This window comes from Camponotus floridanus, unplaced genomic scaffold (assembly GCF_003227725.1).
Source record: "Camponotus floridanus strain SB8 unplaced genomic scaffold, Cflo_v7.5 scaffold81, whole genome shotgun sequence".
NCBI classification, from domain to species: domain Eukaryota; kingdom Metazoa; phylum Arthropoda; class Insecta; order Hymenoptera; family Formicidae; genus Camponotus; species Camponotus floridanus.
The window spans coordinates 631,647-654,352 of NW_020229851.1; the positions used below are offsets into that span (position 1 = coordinate 631,647).

The 22,706-nt window shown below is 41.9% G+C and overlaps 2 protein-coding genes across 4 annotated transcripts in view; one reads left to right on the forward strand and one right to left on the reverse strand.

Moving 5' to 3' along the window:
* LOC105256678 (autophagy-related protein 16-1) overlaps positions 1 to 22,706 on the reverse strand; it is a 406,486-nt gene that overhangs the window by 150,139 nt on the left and 233,641 nt on the right. The gene's annotated exons all lie outside the window — the stretch shown is intronic.
* The window catches only part of LOC105256674, a 175,761-nt gene that overhangs the window by 84,841 nt on the left and 68,214 nt on the right, over positions 1 to 22,706 (forward strand). The window contains exons 1-2 of one of the 2 annotated variants that reach the window (XM_020029193.2): positions 17,569 to 18,095; positions 19,660 to 20,098. In XM_020029193.2, coding sequence (XP_019884752.1) covers positions 19,714 to 20,098 — 385 coding nt within the window. In that variant the 5' untranslated portion in view covers positions 17,569 to 18,095; positions 19,660 to 19,713. Of the gene's footprint in view, positions 1 to 17,568; positions 18,096 to 19,659; positions 20,099 to 22,706 lie in introns of those variants that run through there. The other variant, XM_011266805.3, reaches the window with a different exon arrangement.

Here is a 22,706-nt window from a genome sequence, read left to right on the forward strand (position 1 = left end):
GGATCATGGCCTACGTTGATATAGTTATTTTTGTTGTCGCGAAATCCGTTCATCCGATATTCGATTCAGTGCAATAAGGATATGTATTGTATTATGAACTCACGTTATATCATGAATAAAGCATATGAAAGGCTCGCAATCATCAGAAAGAAAATCCAGAATATAAAATGGTGAATTTGAAATATGCAGACTACTATGTGTAAAAAATATGAATGTTTGCACGCTGTCATGAAAAACAGAAATCGAAAAGTTGCCGTGTCTATATATTTCAACAATTGCGATAGATCAACTTGCATTGTTTGTTTTATACATTCATATGCATTGTGCATTTTATATACGTATATATAATATATAATAAATAATAACAGTAAAAATTAAAAATATATTAATAAATGATAATGAAAATAAATCGAAATCTTCTCTTTCTGTCATAATTTTATTTCTAATATAATATTATATATATGTATGGATATATATTTATGTATATGCATATTCTATAGAAACTAAAAATGCCTTTGTGCTTTTTGTCATGCAAATTTATGATTTTATGAATAGATAGTTGGGAAATGATTTTCAACCTTTAATTATAATTCATTACGTCGCGAAACGTATCGAATAATTCATCTCTCGGTTCTATGAAATAATTATAATAAAGTAATTTCGATTCGTACCAACGTTGGATGCGCAATATGTGTATACTCCTGTCAAACTTTTGCCACGATAAAATAATGGCTACTAAAACTTCATAGAACGCACGATTCAACATTCGAAACGTGCTCAGTCCGCCAGTTATTGCGCCTCGCGATGGATACAATTAAAAGTTGCATCGAACGTTTCGCCGAGAGTTGTGTCGCGCATTTCGCAATTACGCGTCTGAAAACAAGAAGCGTCTGTAGCATGTGTGCGCGCGGCCATCTCCGATCCTCGAGACGTACTCTCTCACGGCCGCAACTCTTTCCGGCGGTTTTTAATTTCGTTTCAACAAGCAAGGAATGTCAGCTCGAGACCGAAAGAACGGAGGATGGCGGGAAAAAAGAGAGAGAGAGAGAGAGAGAGAGAAAAAAACGACGGAATCGAGAGCGTTCTTCGCTTCGCTCTCGGCGGTTTCGTTCCTCGCAACCATCGTGACGGTGGTGGTGACTCTAAAGGTCGAATTAGATTACCACCGACTCGATTAAACCACCGTCGTCCGAGAACCCGTGCGAGATAATCTCGGACGTTGCATTCTCAGCGTGCATGTCCTGACCGCTTTCGACATTTATAAAGGAGCAACGTGATTTTATGTAGGCGTCGTTATGCATTAAAATATACACTAACGATATAAAATTTAGAGAGACGTACACACATAATAAATGTAAGAGATTATGACAGCGCAAAATTGTGCCTTTGAAAAATAACGATATTTATTTTTATGCTACTACACTGAGAAAAATCGTTTGATTGACCAATAAGATGTATATAATTGAAGGCATTTTGATTAAATCAAACAAGAATTTCTAGTTATCATGATAAGACTTGATTTTTTATAACTAGAACATTTAATAGATTTTACTATAAGGATTTGGTCAGTATTTTCTGGTTATAAAATTTCTTATTACATTCATTTATTATTAATCGCTCGCTAGGCGGCGAGCCATTCTTTACTTAACTAGTATTCGATATTTGCCATGAAATGTATATAAAGAAGTAGTATTCACATTAAATCCAAAGTATATTTTTTTTCTCTTACGAGCAGTAGTGCCAGAAAGAGGATGCTAGCTCTCTGATTGTGTGTGTTTGAGCTGCATCCTCTTCTTGCATCATTGTTTATCGGTTTAATTTCTAACAAACTGAATTTAAAATAATTTATTCAATAATCTGGATTGAATTTATCCAATAATCTTGTTGAAATTCAGAATATTAAACAGACTTTTGAGATTAGATGAAAAACATTTTAGACACTTGGTGCTGGCGAGTTTAGTATTATTAACCAGAAAATTTGGTAAATATAACAGAAAGAAATTAATCAGATTTATCTGGTAATTCCTACAAGAATTCTGGTTCGTCCATTTTCCAACAGACATACTAGTTGAATCTACCAGAATTCTAATTAATGCAACCAGATTTTTTTCTCAGTGTATATAAATATATATACAATTGTTATCCAAGTAATGAGAAATATATCATCAATATTATTTTCTGTACAACTATGCGATACGTTACTCGCTTCGTTCAGCTACTATAATTCGGTGATTTGAGAGATATCGTTCGGTAAATACAATCCTTGCGCAATTTGATCTCCAGTACAAGAAGCAGACCATCGGGAATCGCACGTTCCATCTGTCATCGAGATAAAATACATCGATAGTTCTTAGATTCACCAATCTCTGCGGCGGTATCGTGCCAAAATGCAGTACGTGCTGCATTTTCGATAGAAGAAACCTCATGAAATAAGTCTTAAAAAAGCTGTCGTGGCCATTTTATCGGCAATTTCGGCTGGTCCGGAGCGATTTCCGCGTGAACCGGCAAACATGGCGCGATATCGAGTCGTGATAAAGTTGCATGCACGAGTCTTAAATCCGTAAAAGACTCTCTCTCTCTCTCTCTTTCTCTTTCTCTTTCCGTCTACCCCTAGGCTCTCGCTGTTCCACGCTTTTCCAGCATCCCCGCGCGCGCATTAATCGTGCCGAATTGCAGTACGTGCGATACGCCAGATCGCTAGGAGAAATCCCGTGAAATAGCTGTGCGCCGGCGGCGCACGCGATGCAGCGCGCTCCGGCGCGGCCGTAACCGTTAATTGAATGCGCTAATTCACTCTCTAATCTTGCGTAACCGTATTTATGCGTAATAGGGCAAAATGCATGGCCGCGCGGTACTGCTCGCGGCGAAGCCCGCGAAGGTCGACACGACGGCGCGCCTCGGTGCGAGGACGCCACACGGCGAGGCTATTTAGAGGAGGAATCTACGGGAATACTAATTTGCGCCGGCTCTCTACGCCCTACGTGTTGTTGCCGTCGTGGCAAATAATCCCGAACGTTACGTCAGACACGTAACGTAAGGTATTCGGCTCTCTCTCCCTCTCTCTCTCTCTCTCTTTCTCGAATTCGCGCAGCCATGCCCTTCGATTAATCCCCACCATCGCGATAAAGAAGATTTTGCGCGTTACGGAAACGCGACATAACTTTCGATCGGACGGGGTAAGTCAGCGAACACCATTTTCTCCGCCGTGATATACGACTTGACACATACGCGGAACACCGACGCGAATTTCTGCCACACGTTTCTATGCTTGATCGATTTTCCCGGATAGTCGCCGGGAGAGTTTTATTTTATTTTGAATAAATTATGGACTCTCGTCCAAGTTTGATAAATGTTAAAAGACCAATCTACTTTTATCGAATTTATTTGAGATAATTTCTTTCGAATTGTGCTTTCAATAAAGTGTGCATGAAATTATTATAAGTAATTGTGTCCATCGAATTTAATGGCGTAATTCATATTTCTAACATTAAATTATGTTTAAATAATGATTCAAATGTAAACGAAACATATATGATGATATAAATTGCTATAATTAATTATTTATATATGATACTGAGTTCTATATAATCGAGAGCGATGTAATTTAAATTTACATCAAGCACAAATAAGTGCAAAATAAGTGTAAAATCTTTGATATAATATATGGAAAATATTGAAATAAGAGAGATGTTATATACACACATGGAGATTGCATATATGTTATATACACACGTATAAAATTATTTAGTATCGCGTGCATACATTTTTAAAAATTACAGAAATTACCTGTACTATTTTAAACGCATAATATATATATACGATATGTACAATTTTCTTTTGTTAAATTTACAACATCAATGGCAGAGAATAGTAAAAATAGAAAAGAAAAAAGAAAAAAACAAATTCACCATCAAACCTGTGCGTATTCAAAATCAAATTGGCGATTAATGGTAAAAGCGATGATAAACCCGAATCGTTTTACCAAAATTGATCCATAACATTCGGGTGCGAGAATTTCGATGCGTGTGTGTAACAGAGGTTTCGATTTAAATCGCTAATTGAACACGAGCTTTCAGACTCGTCCGCGTTTCAATTTAATGGAACAATTTTTTCTCGGAAAAAAGATTTTTAAATATTAACTTTTTTCGCAAATAAATTCATCTGCCGAAATAAGTTGGACTATTAGCGTCCATCTTTGTTGCACCCGGAACGCGAGAATCATGGCAAAGAGGTCGAGAGGAGGAGAGAGGAAAGTTTCGATGAAGGCAGCCGACGACCTGGACAGACGGGCAAGAAAGGTTGATTAATACCCGAGGTATTGTTTTATGGAAATTTCCGGCTGTCAGAGCGCTTTTTATCTTTCGCTCTCCCCTTCCTCGTCGCCGCCATGTAACCCATTAAGGACGAGCTTGTCGTATTGTCATGCTAAGACGTTGATTTCTTCGGTCCTCATTATCAGTCTTAGTCCCGAGAGAAGTTCGCGAGAAAGTGAGAGATTCTTCCTCGCGAAGAATGGTTACTACATCTCATAGAATTGAGGATGAATTGGACGTCCGTGAGGATTGTGGAAAAACTCTCAGGTCGCGATTTGAATATCGTAAAGGGAGATGGAAGGCGCGTTTTCAGGAGACGGAAGTGCATTCGGTCTAAGAGGATGAGATCGTTCTTTAGAGGATACGCATTATCCAACAACTAGCATTATATTCCGCTTCTTTGATAGCATTCTTTGACAATGTGTATCAGCAATCGAGCGAATTCCGTATAAGCGAGATGACGTACCGATAATCTTCGATGAATTACGTAAATTCCAAGTTTGGGAACGTGCTTGTCTATGGCGGTATATAAAGAGAATAACAAGATAAAGCGGAATAGAATAGAATGGAATAAACTGAGCTCACAGTAGGCATATAGAAGAAACAGTACCATATATGTAAGTAAGAATGGGCTATTAGGAGATAGTAATCGCGCGTTTACGTAAATTGGTCCCTCGCTCTTTCTCCATCCTCCTTATTTTTGCGTTCAATCTATCGTCATGTGATTATGTCACGACCGAGAGTTCTTTTCATCGCTGAGACTTCAGCATTGCTATGGTAAACTCCATACATTGGATCGCTATTGCGCCATCACCAGTTTGCCATCGACAAATATCTTATGCAACAAGATTCTACAAAATACCATCGTATAATTTTATTTACTTTTTCCTTTTATTTGTAACAACATTTCGCAACACTTACACATATTTTCGTGATTATTACCATGAAACGCTTAATCGTAAAATTTTAATACGAATCCTTTCGCGACTTTGTACAGACCGCATTCGAAACATGTCTAATTGCCTTTTTCTATTATCGCGCTAGTCGCACCGGTATCGAGATTCGCTGGCTAACGCGAGCAATGAACCGGAGAGAGGTCGATTGCGTATATTTGGTCGGATGAAAATTTACGGAAAATTGTTGCCGAGGTAAAATCGAAGCAGTGATCTGCTGGTGAAAATCCGTCATGCCATTAGGCACGTGATAAACATTGATTGTTGACGCCGGTTCGATAAAGCTCTCATTTCGATCGCTCGTGGCAAGAAAATCCAGAAGCCTTGGTGCATCGGTAAGAAATTGTGGTACGGTGACATCGGTGTACAGTAAAACATCCGACATTACGGATAATCTTGTTCAAATAATGAAACATGTGGCCTAATTAATCCAGGTCGAGAAGTAAGCATAGAAAACAGGACGATGTTTTAGATAGATGCAAGCAGCACTTACTTGACTACTTTGAATTACCGCATAACGTGTATAAACAAGACGTAACGTGGGAACGGGTAGGCAGATGTACTGTTAAAAAATGTTGTTTGCGATAGGACGATAAGACTGGTTTGTACACAACATAAAACTGCACTGCCGCCGCGAATAACTGCAGCGGTTTCGAAAAGTATTCGAACGCGCTATCACGTTGATCTGGATATTAAGAAAACGGGACCGTCCGCGAGCTTCGAAATCACCTTGGTCACTTGTAATAAGGAAGCCGACGAGATTTATCATAATTAAATTTATTATTTTTGCCGGACGAAGTAGCCATACAGCGTTATAAAGGAATTAAAAACGCGATGATTTCGCAAAAGATTCAAGTACCATCCGGTGCATTTTTCAAGTTCGTCAACCCTGCCCGAAATATAACGCAAAAAAAGTCGATGTTCGCCAAGAAAACCAGCTCGATCGAGTGCACAAAGTTCACGAATCAGAAAGCGTATCTCGTTAATTTACGCGGAAGTGGAAATAATTAATAAAAAAAAAAATGAATCCGTTGTAATTCGATTTTATAATCTCAAAGATTGATCTATATATAAAGCGCAGTTGAAAGCGTCGCGTAATTGGCATCGTTCTGCTTATAATTAAATCTCCGTTACCGCTTAACGAGATTTCGAAAATGCCATGAGAAGCGGGCACGCTGGTTTCTGTGGCTGACGCCACGAAGAAACCGCCGGAATTGCCTTCAAGAAGCGAGAGAACGAGATCTCGATCGTTAATTTAATAATTTCCGCGTTGCGATAAAGGTCGACGCGGCAATGAAATGGTAATTTACCTAGATAGACGCGCGTGTGTAGTTTTGTGCGTGCGTGCGCGCGCGTGTGTGTGTGTACCTAGAAGCAAGACGAAGGAGTCGAAGTATTCTTTCGAGTAATGCCCGGTCACACGAGTAATAGAGACAGATCCCCGCGAGTTTCTCATAGCGGACATTATATTTTCTCGCTGGACGCGCCGCGGAGCATCGGCTAACAACGCCTCGTAATTTAGCCCGTCGCAACGTCGGGCGTTCACACGCTCACGCGTGTCGGTTTCTGCGAGTGCGATTGGCGGCGTGAGTAATTTCCATTGCTGTTAACTCAGTAATATATCATCCTCGCAAAAGTTTCATGGTACCTATCGCGATGACAGATTACCGATTGTACCGGCGCGTTTACTTTCACGCGGAGCACTATTACTTTCGTAGGCTTTGACCAAGAAGCATCTCCCGCGCTCGATCGATGTATTTTGATTCTGGAAATAATTTGTTGTAGTTCACTCGAAAAGGATCAAAACCATGGTCGAAACGTCGTGATTCACTTTAATAAAAAATTTGCCAGTGTGGTCGTTTTCAATTACTTCTTTTATTTTGATTTTATTCTCTCATTTATTGTCCTCAATCTGTTATGTATTTTTTTAGAATAATATATATTTTTTAAACTTCTATAAGATATTTTTTTATTTAAATTTTATATAAATTAATATTTTTTTAATTTAAATTATATATAAATTAAAATTCTGAGATAAACACAGAATTTTAATTTATATATAATTTAAATAAAAAAAATATTAATTTATATAAAATTTAAATAAAAAAATATCTTATAGAAGTTTAAAAAGTATATATTATTCTAAAAAAATACATAACAGATTGAGGACGATGAATGAGAGATTGAATAAAATCAAAATACATTGATCGAGCGCGAGAGGTGCTTCTTGGTCAAAGCCCACGAAAGTAATAATACTCCGCATGAAAGTAAACGCGCCGGTACAATCGGCAATTTTATTTATAACGAGAATATTCAGGAATATTATTTATAACAGGAATTATCACTTTATAATTTCGTGATACATTTTTAATTAAATTTATCTTAATATATTATTAATTAAATGTATTATAATAACAATTAATATTAATTATTAAACGTACTTTAACATGTAATTTTCTTATGTAATTTTGTTACGTTATATGGCAGAAAAGTTGTTACATCATTATGATTCTAAGGAAAGCAGGAGTGACAAAAGAGAGATAAAAATACAGTTCGAGATGAATATAGGTAGTCGAAGCAACGTTACGGTTTTGTTCGTCTTGATTCTAGGTGTGTATTTAAAACACGTTGCTAGTGTTAACATTGCTCTCTCGATTTTTTCCTCGAGTCAATTATACCGTTTACTCGAGCCTGAGAAAAACGATAGAAAGATGCTGTCAAGGCTAGCATCAGTAGCTAGACGGCCTGGCGTATTCCGCATATTTAACTACGACTCGCATGTATAAACTTGTTTAGTAGAACGACTATATACGAGCAAAAACTCCCGGTGATAAGATACATGTGCGCGATTTTGCAAAATGAAATTTAACGTTGGCAAAAAAGCAGCGGCGACCGTCGAAGCGAAAGAGGAGCACGAAATTTTACGATTATTATATCCCGCGCTCAAGATCGTAATGTCTTGGAATCAATCTCGCATCGCGAACTCTTCCGTGGTATTCGCCATGAGCTCGTGGAACGATGGACCATCGATCTCGCGGTCGGAGTTCGCGCGCGGCGTTATATAATGGCGCCTCGTCGTTTTTGCTCGGTGAAAATCTCTCGAAGCACCGACACGGTCGATTAACTACCGGGAATATATTGTGCGTAACGCCATGGCCTTATGTGTACGCGTAATTAGCCGGTCTTGCCGCGCGACCGGCGCTAATGAAGGATATACAGACATACGTATATATATGCGCGGACGATGTGTACATATAAAGCCCCCGCTACTAAGTATCCACGGATGACTAATCTCCGCTTATGCTTAGTTGACCGATCGTTATGGCCCGGTAACGACACACACGGCGTGCCTCTTCTTGTACCCCTTAACGAAGAAGAAAACGGCGAGCACGAGAAAGGAGGGGCGAGGGAAAGGATGCCGAACGAAGACGCATTCTCTTCTCGCGCACCCCTGGGAAACGCTTAACCCCGCGCGATCGTATGATAGAACTAATCGCGTCCGCATGCCGGTAGAATCGATGAAGCAACGATGATGATCGACGATCGATCGTCAGCCCTTAATCACCGTCGGTGAATCACGAGTGACGCCGGTCGCTGCGAAATCCTAGATGGTCTAGAGACCATCGCTTCTCCCTTCCCCCGATTCGCGCCCTCCCTCGCGGAAAGTTCGCGGGAGGGTCAATGAGCGAGATAAATCTGCCGCGCGGAGACATTGATAATCATTTTACCGCTTATCTACGGGGACGCGTAATATCGTCCTCGCTACAACTTCCCCACTGGTTCCCTCGTAAAACCTCGATTACGACAACGGATTATGTATGCGTTCCTCGATATCGAGGCGATAAAAGCTATAGCCTCGCTTCGTATTTCGTAATGCCATCATTTAACAGCATTTAACAGCCATTATTGACGATATTACACATACGCTTCTGTACGAATCGCTAAGTGCCCCTTATCACTTGATAGACATAATAAAAGTGGAAACGTCGCGTTTTATCACAACACTCGGCGCATTTGAATATCTCTCTTTCCAAGAGGGAGATTTATGCGCGAATTTCTCACGATATAGACATAATTATCGTTATCGATAAAGAGAGGCGCAACTATCGCATATTATATCGCGATAACTCGCGCTTATCGAGAAAATAATCGAGCCGCTGAGAGTGAGAAATGTCTTCGGCAAGTTTAAGGATTTCATTAAAGTAGAAGAGAGCGTCTCTCCAGCGGCAGCGGAGGAGGGAGAGATGAAAGTAATACCGTATAATATCATCCGGCGATCGACCGCTCGTTGCCCTGGAAGTAGCGGTGCTAGGTGGATAACTCTCGAGGATCACCTTGACCAAGACGGCAGAGAGGCAGCAGCATGCTAGCTGAATGAGACCCGTAGCTGAAATTGTTATAAATCATTGCGGACAGTGGCCGCTAGCTACCGCGTAAGCCCGTTCGTTACCGACCCGCGTACGCTCGCATATGGGAAAATAATTTATTATTATGAGCGATGATGCGCGCGCGGGAGGGAAGGGGAGCTTTTGCAACGTCCTGCCACCCGCGAGAACCGTAACATATTTGCAGAAATACAATTTCACGACGGATTATTTCTACGGGTCCAACGACTTTACCGCGAAGGGTGATGGATACATTCGTAAAAGTGCGGCTAACGGTGAAGCGTTTTACGGCGGCGCAATAATTTGCGTGCGTTTAAGTGGCAAATATTAGCTCACTTTAGAATGCATAATCGAGATATAATTTGATTGCCTCAAAGCTACGTGGAAATACATAAGGATTTAGATGTTACGCTCTGTATAACCAGTTGTATCTTGCATGCGTTCCATTATTGCTGGAATAAAATATGATTATTAACATCATTGGTTAAGAGAGTAACGGTATACGAGGCTCGCGCAATATTTTATGCGCTGTTTAACTAGTGTCACGGGAGATGTATCTTGACGCTATACTTTTCTCAATTTAAATATATTTTCCAAGCAGGGCACGTGATAACTTAAACAGAGGCATTTCTCTTGGACAGAAGCTTACTTTCTTTTCAGAGACAAATATTGCGATATACACCTTTCTATATTTAATTAAATTAAATTTTAAAATTATCATTGTACGCGTCACGAGATATCAAATAAGAGGCGGATAAAGAAGACACTGCGGAAGCAAACGCGTTACTTATAATCCCACCGTCAGAAAGGAAGGCAAAATACATTTCGAAAAAATTGATCAAGTTTTCTCTAACTGGATTAAGCTCGTGAAAGCTTTCGCGAGGTAAAGAAAAATTCGCATGCACGATTTCGAAGCGCAAACAAATAAGAGCGCCGCGTTTATTTTTGCATGATGTCGCTCGAGAGCGCTTGGTAAACGTGAAATTTTACGGAGCCGCTTAAATCGCGAACGCGTCTGCTCTCGACGATTTGCTCTCTGCAACGTATCGACGAAAGAGTACGGGGCTTGGCAGAGGAACTTGGCAGAAGAGAGAGATAGAGAGAGAGAGAGAGTGGAACGAAGAGGTGCGTGTGCACCACCGTTACCGAGGGGCAAAATTCTGCTCGTGTTTATCAAGTAAAATTGAACTTGTCGATATAACCGAAGAGTACAAGAAGAAAAGATGGTATTAATAAACGATGTGTTCGAAACAAGAATACCGTGGCAAGCTACAAAATTTCGCATGTATTTTCAAGCGATTTGTAACGTGTAATTTGAGGAAAGGTGTGTCGATGAACCTGCGTACGCATAAATATGTACAGATGATACATAAATATTAAAATACGCTCAATACCTATTCCGTTTGTGCAATCGTAATGTAGGAGTCGCGCTATTACATCGAATCATTATAATTTCAGATGAAAGATGACAAATTAGAATCTTTAAAATTGCTCAATATATCACATTAAACATTGTGTAACGAGCATTAACAATGCGAATAGATATTATGTAAATGGTGTTTATTATTTAATGATTGTTAGCAGATTCGCGAGGCAACTAGCACATGTACTTTGCCACGTATAACGTCCATTATATAAACAGATCGAACATCCCAGCTAATGCATTACATATGTATATATAAAGCTGTAATATATTATACGGTTATCCAATGCAAATTATTGTCTCATTTACTTTAATTTCTCCATGTGATGTAAAGTAGCAACATGTTTCGAGAATATTGCACGTTAAAACGTAGTTTAATAATTCAAATTTAGAATAAACTACGTTATAATTAATTTAAAAAAAATATATATAATTAATTACCAATTAATTAATTTCGGGAAAACGGAAATAATTAATGGTCTTATAGTTAACAAACGATCGAAAGTGAATAATAGTTCGCTTCAATGATATAAAGCCCGATAATGGCGCGTACACGTAACATCCTCGAAATGATATTTCACATTATTACGTGAATATAATGATCGCTATTGTAATCGGCTTAATCTTTTAAAATGCGAAATTGCAAAACAGCCCTCAGCTACGGGAGTTTGAAAACCAAGATAGTGCGCAGTTAGAGTTAGTTAATTATCGGTGAAGTGTCGGCGATGATTTCTGCCGATAAACTTTTCCATCTTTAAACGTTACGCGGCATTCACCGATAAAGATCGGAGAAGCGGAGGATAGCGTTTCTCCGCAACCGCTGTTACCGCTCATTCCGAGAACGTGGGTCGTAGAGAAGCTTTCAAAGGGAGTCCTCGAGGAGAGTCTCGAAGCGTCATAGGCCGGCGGATCGATTCCCTCTGAAGAGTCAGTCAAGCGCCGCTTAACTAAGATACGGACGGAACGACCGAACGATTCGGTAAATCGAGCGTAGTCCTGAACTTATGTTCTGCACGACCGAGAAAGTAGTTGTCGTTGCGACCGTCGTCGTCAAGATTTACGTCCGACGATCCAACAGCTTTCGTCGCGGTTATCGATCGTACGCGGGGGGGTGAGTTAATTGCTACCGGCTGTCGCTCCCCGCCTTCTCTCCTCACTCTCCGTCGCTTCTCCTCGCTTCTAGCGATGCGAATCCATTCTGTCCAATCCACAAGCATCGTTAATTAGCCTTCTATTACCGCGGCGAGTAACGTGACTCTTGGAGGGACACAATAGTCGCTTGATACATGGCCGTAACGTGTAAGAAATATTACGTAATGTCACGCTGTTAAAACTGAAGAAGGCGGATCATCGCGCGCGGGGGATCGCGTCAAACTACATTTCTCGGCGATTTATCTTCAATCAACGTTTTCCCCATGCCGGGCGCGAATCGCCGAGTGCAGTAAACCCGCGTGCGCAACTGTGCGAAGGTGATGAGCGCGGAAAGCAACGGTAATGACAATCAGAGAGCGGTAGTTCTATTATGCGCGCGTAACCGTCGATTCACTCGCAGGTGTCTCACGACCTTGCGTGAGTGCGTCTGTCTAGCGCCGGCGTATTTCTACTTGCTGCCCGTTTCGCGAAAGACACGTCGCGTCTATCGTGTTATTTAACAGCGATCAAAATTCGGAAAATTCGTTAAACACCTCGAGACGCCCGTTTGGAGTACATCGCGGAAAGTACGAATCCTGGATCCATTTCATCTCGACCTCATGGGACGCGGGAAATTCATGCGGTAGAAAATTCAATGGGACACATTTTCGCGAGATACACTCGCTTCTTTCGAATTTACGGAGCTACGCTTCCATAATGGACGCTCGTCATTTGAATGAAGGATTCGATAACGCGCTATTCAGAAGGAAGACAAGTGCATTGACACGCAAATGTACATTTTCTGCGTAAAACGCGAGGAGGCCTTCGTCGCAGATACGTACGCGTACGCTTCGAATATCGGATCGAGGCTGGGGCATTACTATGCAAGAGAGATGGAGGAGGGAAATGGAAAAAAATTGCGAGGAGCTACCACCCCGGCGCATTAGTCTTTATGCAAATAAATTGCTTCACGCAATGAGCGAGCGAGCGAATGCGATACGGAGAGTCGAGCTTGCGGATCGTAATGCCGCTCCCAGCCTCGTGACAAGATCTTCTATCGCGATTGAACGCACGAGTCGCAACACGCCACCTTCCCTGCGCCGTCGCGATAAGAGAACCACCAGAGAGAGGACAGAACCAGGAAAGGCACGACACGTCGTGGAAATCAAGCGCAGCACGACGTTAAAGGCCTAGAGGCAGCGTGGATCGAAGAGAGAGAGAGAGAAACGGAGAGGGAATGAGAGAGGTTACCGCGTTGGGCCACCATCAATCTCTCGGCGACACTTCGTTGAAACGTTCCCGCGCGAGAACAAGTTTGAGGTGCAGAGAATGGAGCGAGATACTAGCGTAATGCGACCAAAGTTTAATTACCACGTTGCCTCGCGAGCGGCAAAGGGCTCGCCCGCTTCTCCGAAATCGCCCGTCTCTACCCTTCCTTCGTCGACGGATTCATCAGCGGCCACGACAGTATCTCAGCAGACACGACGAGATAAAGCTACGGGAGAGAGAAGAGAGAAAGAGAGAGAGATGGAGAGCGAGAAGACGAGAGATAGAGACGTGTCATCCTTAAGTCGCTCGTCCGCCAAGTTCCATAGCCATAGGGTTCTTCCTGCGATTTGCTTTTCTCTCGTTTCATCTTTCCTTCGCTGCCTTCCGAGTGTTCGTTCGTGCTCGCAGCTTATCCGCGCCGTTTCACCGCTTCTTCTCTTCCCTTGCCTCCTCCGGTCTCTCCCGTCTCCATCCGTCCGCTTTCTCGTCTTCTCCCCATATCTAATTCTCCTTCCAGCTCTGTTCCATTCTACTCGCGCGTCTCCGTCTCGCTCCCGCCGACGTGTCCGTGTGCGCGGCGTTACGAAGATGGTGGTAGATACCTACTTAGAGAGCCACACAGAGCGCAGCCACGCATAAACCAGTTTCCTGGTTATCCGACTCCTCGCATTTTCCTGGTCGACGCATAGCGCGTCGAACCCGAACACGGAACGTACCATTAACGGAGGCTTCCCCGGCTCGATTCGCGGCGCTGCCGTTGCGATCGACGATCAACCGGGGCCCAAACCGGCGGTCGATGCCGGCCGGAGCGCGCTTAAAGGCCTCTCTCATCGGTATTGCTTTAAAACGACGCAGTCGGCGCAGTCGGGTATGCGGCTTTCCGGGAAACCGAGCGCACACCGTCCCGACTCGTCGAATAATTACGTAACGAGCTCTCGTCTCTAACCCGCACACATACGGTCGCGACGACCGAAGAGAGACGTTATCCGTTCGTCTGGTATGCGAGACACGACGTGGCGCGAACTGAACGGGGATTTAGAGATTACCAGTGAATTTTCGAGCGAAATTGTTAGTCAACAATGGCCGCGCTATCTTGTTGCCGTCCGTGTTACGCGAGAGTAGATTGAGCTTCTGACTGAGATCAGCTGAAGAGATGTTACAGAATGTTTACGGGCGAATGTTCCAATCGTTTAATTTAATCAAGTGCTCGAGAGTAGATGTAGAAACAGGTGGGACGAGCGAAAAAAGGGGGAAGCTCGATGGATAAACGGGGGACACAAGTTTCAAGGGTACATATATTTCCGCTGAAACGTTATTTCACGTAAAATTCGCACGCATGTATCCGTCACTTCTCCCTAGCCGTACACCTAACTCACGGGGATTGGAAATTTAGCGCCAGCTCAAAGCGAGAATCTCGCGTGATAAAGTGGTACGAATTAAATCACTTGGCGACTCTCTTTCTTGACGCGATTGCTGATAGCGTCCATAAATCTAAGGAGATACGTACCGTACGTGGCCGAACGTAGGAATCCACAGACGTGGCGCGCACGCTCACGAATGTGCGGCACTCTTGTAACCTTCTGCATAACTTTGAGAATCCGCTTGACCGAGAACGGGTATCGGGAACGGTCTTACGCCGTTATGCGATAAGTCGCGTGTCCGTTAATGTCGGCGCGAGTGCGGGGGGCACCCGCGTAAGTCGTATGAGTCACCTCGTCGCAACCTCGTAACATATTTGGCAGTCGGGGGGACGCATTTTAATCGATCGACCGGCCAAATTGTCCGGACGTCCCGATCACACTCGGAAAATAGACGAGAAGGGAAAAGGAGGCGATCGAAAATCGCGAAGCGTAATCGATTGGCGTTTTAGCGCAACGCAACCGGTGCAACAAATCCAATAGGAGTAAGTACTGATTATCCGTTCAATTTCCATAAGGATCCCTTCGGTTCATCCGGAGCGGTTGATACAAGTTAATGCATCGCCCGGTAACGCTTGGTACGCGCGCATCTAGAGTGCCCCGTTGATGCTATTGCCACCGATTGCTAATAGTAATTATCTTATCGCGCTGCGTGATCGTTCTTCTAACGTGCACCGCCCCGATGCGCACTATAATATTACTTTATTAATAATAACTAACGCGCGTACGTTAATAACATCCAGACTATTCTGCAACGTTTATTAACCGCGAGGTTGACTAATCGGCGACTATATCGTGATGATCGATCGTTTCCTTAGATTCTGCGGGAAGCGAGCATCATCTCGTTCGGTCGCACCGTCTCTAACGTAATTCCTCGAGCGTAATTCCAATGGTGCTCGCAAAACCTGCTAGCCGACGACGTAAGACTGTCGCTGTCCCCTTTATCGGAGGACGTTCGCAAGATGCGCACGACCGCGAAATTATGGCGCGAAGGGGACAGGAGAGGAGGGAAGGCGATCGACGAGGCGAGGGGATCCATCGGATCGATGGGCACTCAAGGGCGAACGGATAGCGGCCGCTCGTAAATCGATGGCTGCGGCGAAGCGGTCGTTTCCCTGCGAAATTCCGCGGCGCGAGATAGCCGATTGCGATTGAACCCGATGGGACATCCAGGAACCGTTATTCCGCCATGGTGACGCGATGGTATAGGCACCTGGTACGAAGCCGCTGCTCCCCCTTCCCGTAACCCAGTCCTTCCCTCTCTCCAGTCCCGTCTTCTTTCTTTCGTTCCTTCTCTCCTTCTCCTCTCTTCTCTTTTTCTCTCGTGCATTTCGCGCTGGAAGCTCAACCGAGCGTCGATCGTTTCCGCGGAGACATTGACGCCCGGCTGTGGGTCGCGCTGTTCACACGTGAACATTCAATTTTGCTCTCTTTGAATGACCGATCCCTGCTTTTCCCTCGCTCGTCCCCCAGGTCATCGTTTCGCCGCGCGTCTCAGAGATTCCAGATACGCGGGCGTTCTCCCGTCGCATAATTATTATTTTAGCCGACACGCATCATCGGCTGATTCCGCGAGTCTTGCACGATCGCAACAGGTACCGACTAATGACATGGAGCGCCTCGCGTCCGTAGATTTTGTCTCGTTTCTCTGCAAATTACCTTCGCTAGTCGGTGTATCGTACATTTCTGCTGGTTCCTATACGTGTAGCGAGCTTGCAACATGACTCTCTCTGATGTATCGAGCACTTAGATTATCTATTAAGCATCCAATATCCGTATCTTTAAAATTGATACCCATGCGTTATCGATGTGTGCGCGTGCGGTTGTGCGACGATTTGCGGCCGGATAGATTTGCGAATCTGTCGACGTGGCGTACTTACAAACGATGCCGCTCTCACCCTAACGGAAACGCGGAAACGCAATTGCGAGATAAATTAAATTTCTGATGGATTCGACGATGATACCTCGAGGCGACCGGTCCGTTATGTCGCGAAAGAATTGGGCTAGGACCCGAGAGGCGATATAAGGGAAAGAAATACACTCTATTATCTCCCACGGTTATGTAGAACCGTGGTGAGGCCCGAGTCGGGCGATAATGCGTTTAGTTATTCGCTGTCAGATCCCTTCACTCGTGGTATCTTAACTGTCAACGTGCGAAAAAGAACGTATCAAATATAAACGATGCCGAAGACTACGTATTCCAAAAGAGAATAAGAGGATGTCGAGGGGCTAGTAAATCCCTGTCAGCGTATGACTTAACGCGTAAAGTGTCACGACTTACCAGGCGTGAGCACGTATATAATGTAAGCGTCATCGTGCGAAATAGAAACCCCGTTGAATGCGCGATCGTCGGAAGATTCCAAAGTAGGTGGGCGGCAGCGGAGGTTTTAGGGCCCGTTGAAATCGCGCTGTCGACGCGAGTCAAACCGCTCACGAAGCGACGTGACCGATCCGACCGAGAATGTAAAAAGCACGGAAAGAGGGAAGTGCGAATGCACCGGGGAATCTGGGCGGGGATAGCGGCGAGGAGGTAGCCGATCAAGAGAAAGAGAAAGAGGAGGAGAAGAAACCGGCGGTGATGTTTTCAATGGTGTTGTATCGGCGATCGAATTGTGCGTACCGTTCTGTCCTCCTTAGAGCCGCAGCGGCCTCGGTCCCCTCCGGCAGACGTCTTCGGTCGCTCGTGGAAGAGAGCCGCATAGGCCAGGTGTACACAGTGCCTAAGAGGCAGTCGGCCGACATAGTTATATCTCCAGTGAGCGGGCTCGAGACGGTCTACGAGAGTCTCCCGCATCACCATCGCGAATCGGCGTGCGTCTGTGATTTCGTGGTGCTTACGCCATGCGCGATAAACAAAAGTAATCGGTCTTCTCTTCGCCGGCTCTCTTTCTCTCTCTCTCTCTCTCTGTCTTCCTTGCTATCTCTTTCTTTCTCTCTCGGCCGCGCCGACAGCTTAGCCCACGTTTGTGTGTACCGTTTCAGCATATTGTGCGCTAACGGCCACTTTCAAGTTCGCTCGCGCGCGCTTACCGACGCGATTCCGTGAGAAAGGTGCCCGTGGAATTCGCCTTCGCGCGGCGCACGAGTGTCAGGATAAAGCGCCGCCGAATTGCAAGCGTGCAACATCGCACCAGCGGCAAATCGCCGGCACTCGCCTCCCGCAAAATTCGACATTGATACATCGAACGTGCTCTCCCGGCCAGGTACGTGTTCTCCGGAATTCGACTGTGTACCCGATGGCACATTGACAATACGCGCGTCGGTGTAATTATTTTTTAACGTGTAACACGTGCGTAGGAGAACGTACTCGTCGCGATTGTGAAACACGATGTTGTATTTCGTTGTTTGCTATTTTCAGCGGAACAAAACTGCCAGAGTTTGCGCGGATCCTCCCCGCGATTCCATGGGGGGGTCATAGTGGTGTACAAAAGTATCCGGCGATTTAAATTCCCGCATATGCACGACGCGCTGTTATTTATATGCAACGGTGTGAAACGGAAACACGAGCGATTCTCTATTTATTGCCGTTGCCATATTACGCTGATTATATGTTTTTCATATTTTCATTGTCGTTTTAATTTCTTTGTATTGATTTTGTCGTTTCAAATACGTGATGTTATTTATATTTATGAATGTAGATACACTGACTTTTAACAGACTTATAAATGGTCTCTATATTTATATCTTTTAGCTCTCGAAAATATTTTCAGTTCAATAATCGTATTTCATGTTTACGCATTAATAATGTATAAAACCGCATTAATCCATACTAATTTGAAAATATATCAGTTTATGGAATAATTATCAGTTAATATAATCATTTCAAGATGTCATTTCTACAAAAATTTTACATATACCTAAAGATTTTATTTTTTCAAGTTGCCTATCAGCCATATTCAATATCATTAAGCGAACGTTGCTCCAAAATCTCTGCGAGTTTGTACAAAATTCCTGAGAACTTGTCGTTGTCGAAAACACCGTTCCAGCTCGCATTATATATATTAATGCGGACACAAACCTTATTTTCCAATCTACTATTCCCGTTCCCGTTCTCTAACAAGAGCAGCACGACACTTGACCAACGGCGATACATTCCATCCCGTTAATTCCTACTTCCGTTAATTCCCCTTTATTCAATCCGACAGAGCATTGAATTCGTTTAAGCGATAGAAAATATAGCCCCATCATGAAAAGAAACGATGAAGGAAAACGCTTTAAGATGTTTAATTTTATATATAGTCGTTTCATTCTTCGCTTAACTCCAGAAAGAACTATTATTATTTCAGTAGTAAAGTGATAAATTTCATTAATACGCTACAAGATTCAGCAAACTTGATGTTATCTGTGTATTCAAAGTTTTTCCTTTTTTTATATTCTTAGCTTTTTTAAATCATATAATTAATATGATAATGCGAAAAATAAATATCAAAAAAATTCTTCCTCATGATAAAATGTGTACAATTTCATTCACACACACGTCATAGTGTTATATAATTCTCAAAAGTGTGTGAAAACCTGTTGGATTCTTATATTTCTGAGATTACGTGAGAACGTGATCAAGCTTCCGCGGAAAATAAATGATTTCGATCTTTTTATTTTTAAATATAACGAGTCTTTAATGATTCAATATTTATTTTTGAATCATCTCATATCTCAAGACCAGAGCCTTACTCTATCCAATAGGAGATATAATGAAAGCCATCCACGCGATACCTCTCTTGTTTCTCGAAAACAATAAATAATCTCGTGTAAAATTTTTCGTTGCAGATTACACACGTTCGCGACGTTATTGCATTTTGAGCGTCCAAACGAGGTGCGACAATGACGAGACTGTACAATCGTCGACAGCTTGTCGCGTTACTTTTGCTGCTGCAAGCCGTCTGGAGGTACGGACACGCGGTTTCCGCGGAATCGACGCACGCGGCCGAACTGTCACCGCCATCCGCATCCGTGCCGTCCGGTCTCTCCGGCCCGGATTACACCGGACCGTCCGCAGGTTCGGACGAATGCGATCCCGAGATGGTTGGCTTCGAGCTGGTAACCGGCTACGTGTTCACCGCGCCCACAAACATGCTCGAGTCCATACCGGGCACGTTGATGCTCACCGATTGCCTCGAGACCTGTCAGGCAAACGACTCCTGTCAGGCGGTCAACTACGAGACGGGCTTATGCGTCCTATTCAGCTCTAACGCCGACAGCAATCCAGGTAAGATTGAATCGTTATCGTATCTTTGTAAAGATTAGTGAGAACTATCGACTATGTAAGCATCGATGCTAGCAGACTCCTGAAGCCTGCCCCATTTGATAACTGCTCTAAGGTGCATGTGTGTGATTTTTTTTATAAAGGAAATATTAGCGGGATATGAGCTTCTATATTGCCTCATTACACGTTAACGTTAGTGGAGATATTTTACAATTTCGTGACAATAAAATGAAATAGTTTCTATTGTAGAAATTTTTTAAAAAATATTTCATGGGGTTTGATTGTACACCGTATAAATTAATAGATAAAGTTATGGAACAGTATCATGATTTTTTCGAATGAAAATAAATGGCTAACGGCAGTACAATATTTAGAAAGGCGAGAGAATCAAGATGCAGTAATATTTCTCGATCCGTTATCATTAAAATTAGATTTCCATATGTACATGTGGGATGAGCAAGCCTCGAGGTCCAGCGCATCTTCTTGTTGTTTTGCGCAATTACGGCGCTTCATAGGATAACCAAAGTATGTTAAGATCGTTTCACATCAGTCTCTAGTACGAACATTTTGTGTAATGTAAGGATCGCTTTGGGCGAAGCGCGATAATTTTCTGTACAATGCCTGCGGTACCAATTGCCTTGATCTACCGGATGAAAATAAGCGAAACAAAACGTGAAGGATAATAGACGGTGTCGTCCGGTACTCACGTCGGTGAGAATCGGGTCGATGTGCTTATCACACGTTCTTCACAAGCTGTACGCGTAATTTTTCGCTATTAATTAATACATTAATAATGGAAAGATTAAGAAAGAGATAAATTTTTCGCGAATTGATTAAGGATTAAGGATAATGCGTACAAAAGATTGTACGCTACTAATTCCTGTGGATAGTAAATATTAATAGAATGCATTTTCTTGTATTTATTTATTAACATGATTAAAAAAGGATATTAATATAAATTTATTATAAGATAAAAATAAATTTTATTATGTAAATTAAAAATATGATGAGAGAATAATATCTTTCCTAATTTAATGCAAATTATTTTTTCGCTATGAGATGATTGAATTTTCTCGTTGATGTTCTTTGAATATTTTCGTATAAATCATTGTACATTCTACACCAAATACAAGAGAATTTAATTCTAATGTATATTTTAAACAAAACTTTAATGTCCCAAAATTTCCAATGTGCATGTCGTGTAAAAATATTAAAAATTCTATACCGAATCGCGCATAACTATTTCCATCACACGCAACGATTTGTCATGAATTATTATCTTGCATAATACGCGTTAATTTTTATTTTTTCCAAATGATTTCAACATATTGGATATTTTCTTCCGAATCATCATTTCATACATTTAATATATATTCAATTACATGTGTATTGTGTATCATTTATTGCACTAAATATTTTAAAAGATATTTTAAAATATACAGCTTAATAAAATGTATAAATATATATAATAAAATTGAAAATAAATATGTACAATAAAATTGAATCAAGTAACTCGGATTAACACGCGTAAAATTTGTAAAGTTAATAAATTCTGAATGCATTTCATCAAGTGCTATTGATTTCTTTAGCGAATAACACGAATAGTAGTTCGTGCTCTCTGGCAAATACCTCCGGAATTGCATCCGTTTTCGTTCGCGTGTTCGAATCTTATTTAAATTTTTGCAGAGTACGAAACAGCTTTCGCACTTTCAGTGCGGTTGATTTTTCTAGGAGAGACTGCATCCGATGGAGCCACATATATTGTCGTCTGAGGTGCACTTTTTCTCGAGTATTTCTTGACCTATTATTTTCCCGACGCTGTTGAATGCCTTTACGGCACATACGCGAATATATTTAACTCGTGGAATGTTGGAATGTTGATAAAATCTCGAATAAACCGCATCGTAGTAAATTTATTTCAGTCTTATTGTTATTTATCTGTATTTTTATTATATATATGTTATATTTTGTTTTATTCTCTCTCATCTCTTTTAATTTTTGTAGTATGAAATAATGCTTCAATATTATTTAATTACAGACTTAAATAATAAAAGTAAATGTCTAAACATTTCTCAAAGATTTATCAAGAATTTCTCAAAGATAAGTTATCTACGGTATCCATTTGATATAAATAATAGTTTATCTTCACAAGTGTTATAAAGTTAGCGTAAAATAGTTTATAAAGGAGAATAGAAAGTTGTATATTTTACCGTAATTATAATATAAGATCAAAAGATTTATTTTTCTCACATAGATATAAAAACGCGGTTTAACATTTAATAAACATTTTTTTAATATATCATATCGAAATAAATTTCTCGTTTCCAGAAATAAATTTCGCGCGTCTTATATATAGAAAAGAAGATTGATATATACACGGTGGGTACATCTATATATTTGGTTCCAACGATGAATTATAAGGATCACGTGCATTGTCAGAGGGTGCTACCGCGGTGGTTCCTCATGAATAATGGATACAGGTATAAGTAAGTGTAATGAGAAACGCACTAATTGAATCTTCCGGGGTATAATTAATATAAACTATACGTCCGCAGACGTCGGACTTGTGGGCATTAATTAAATGGCGGAATGAGATCTTATACCTATGGAG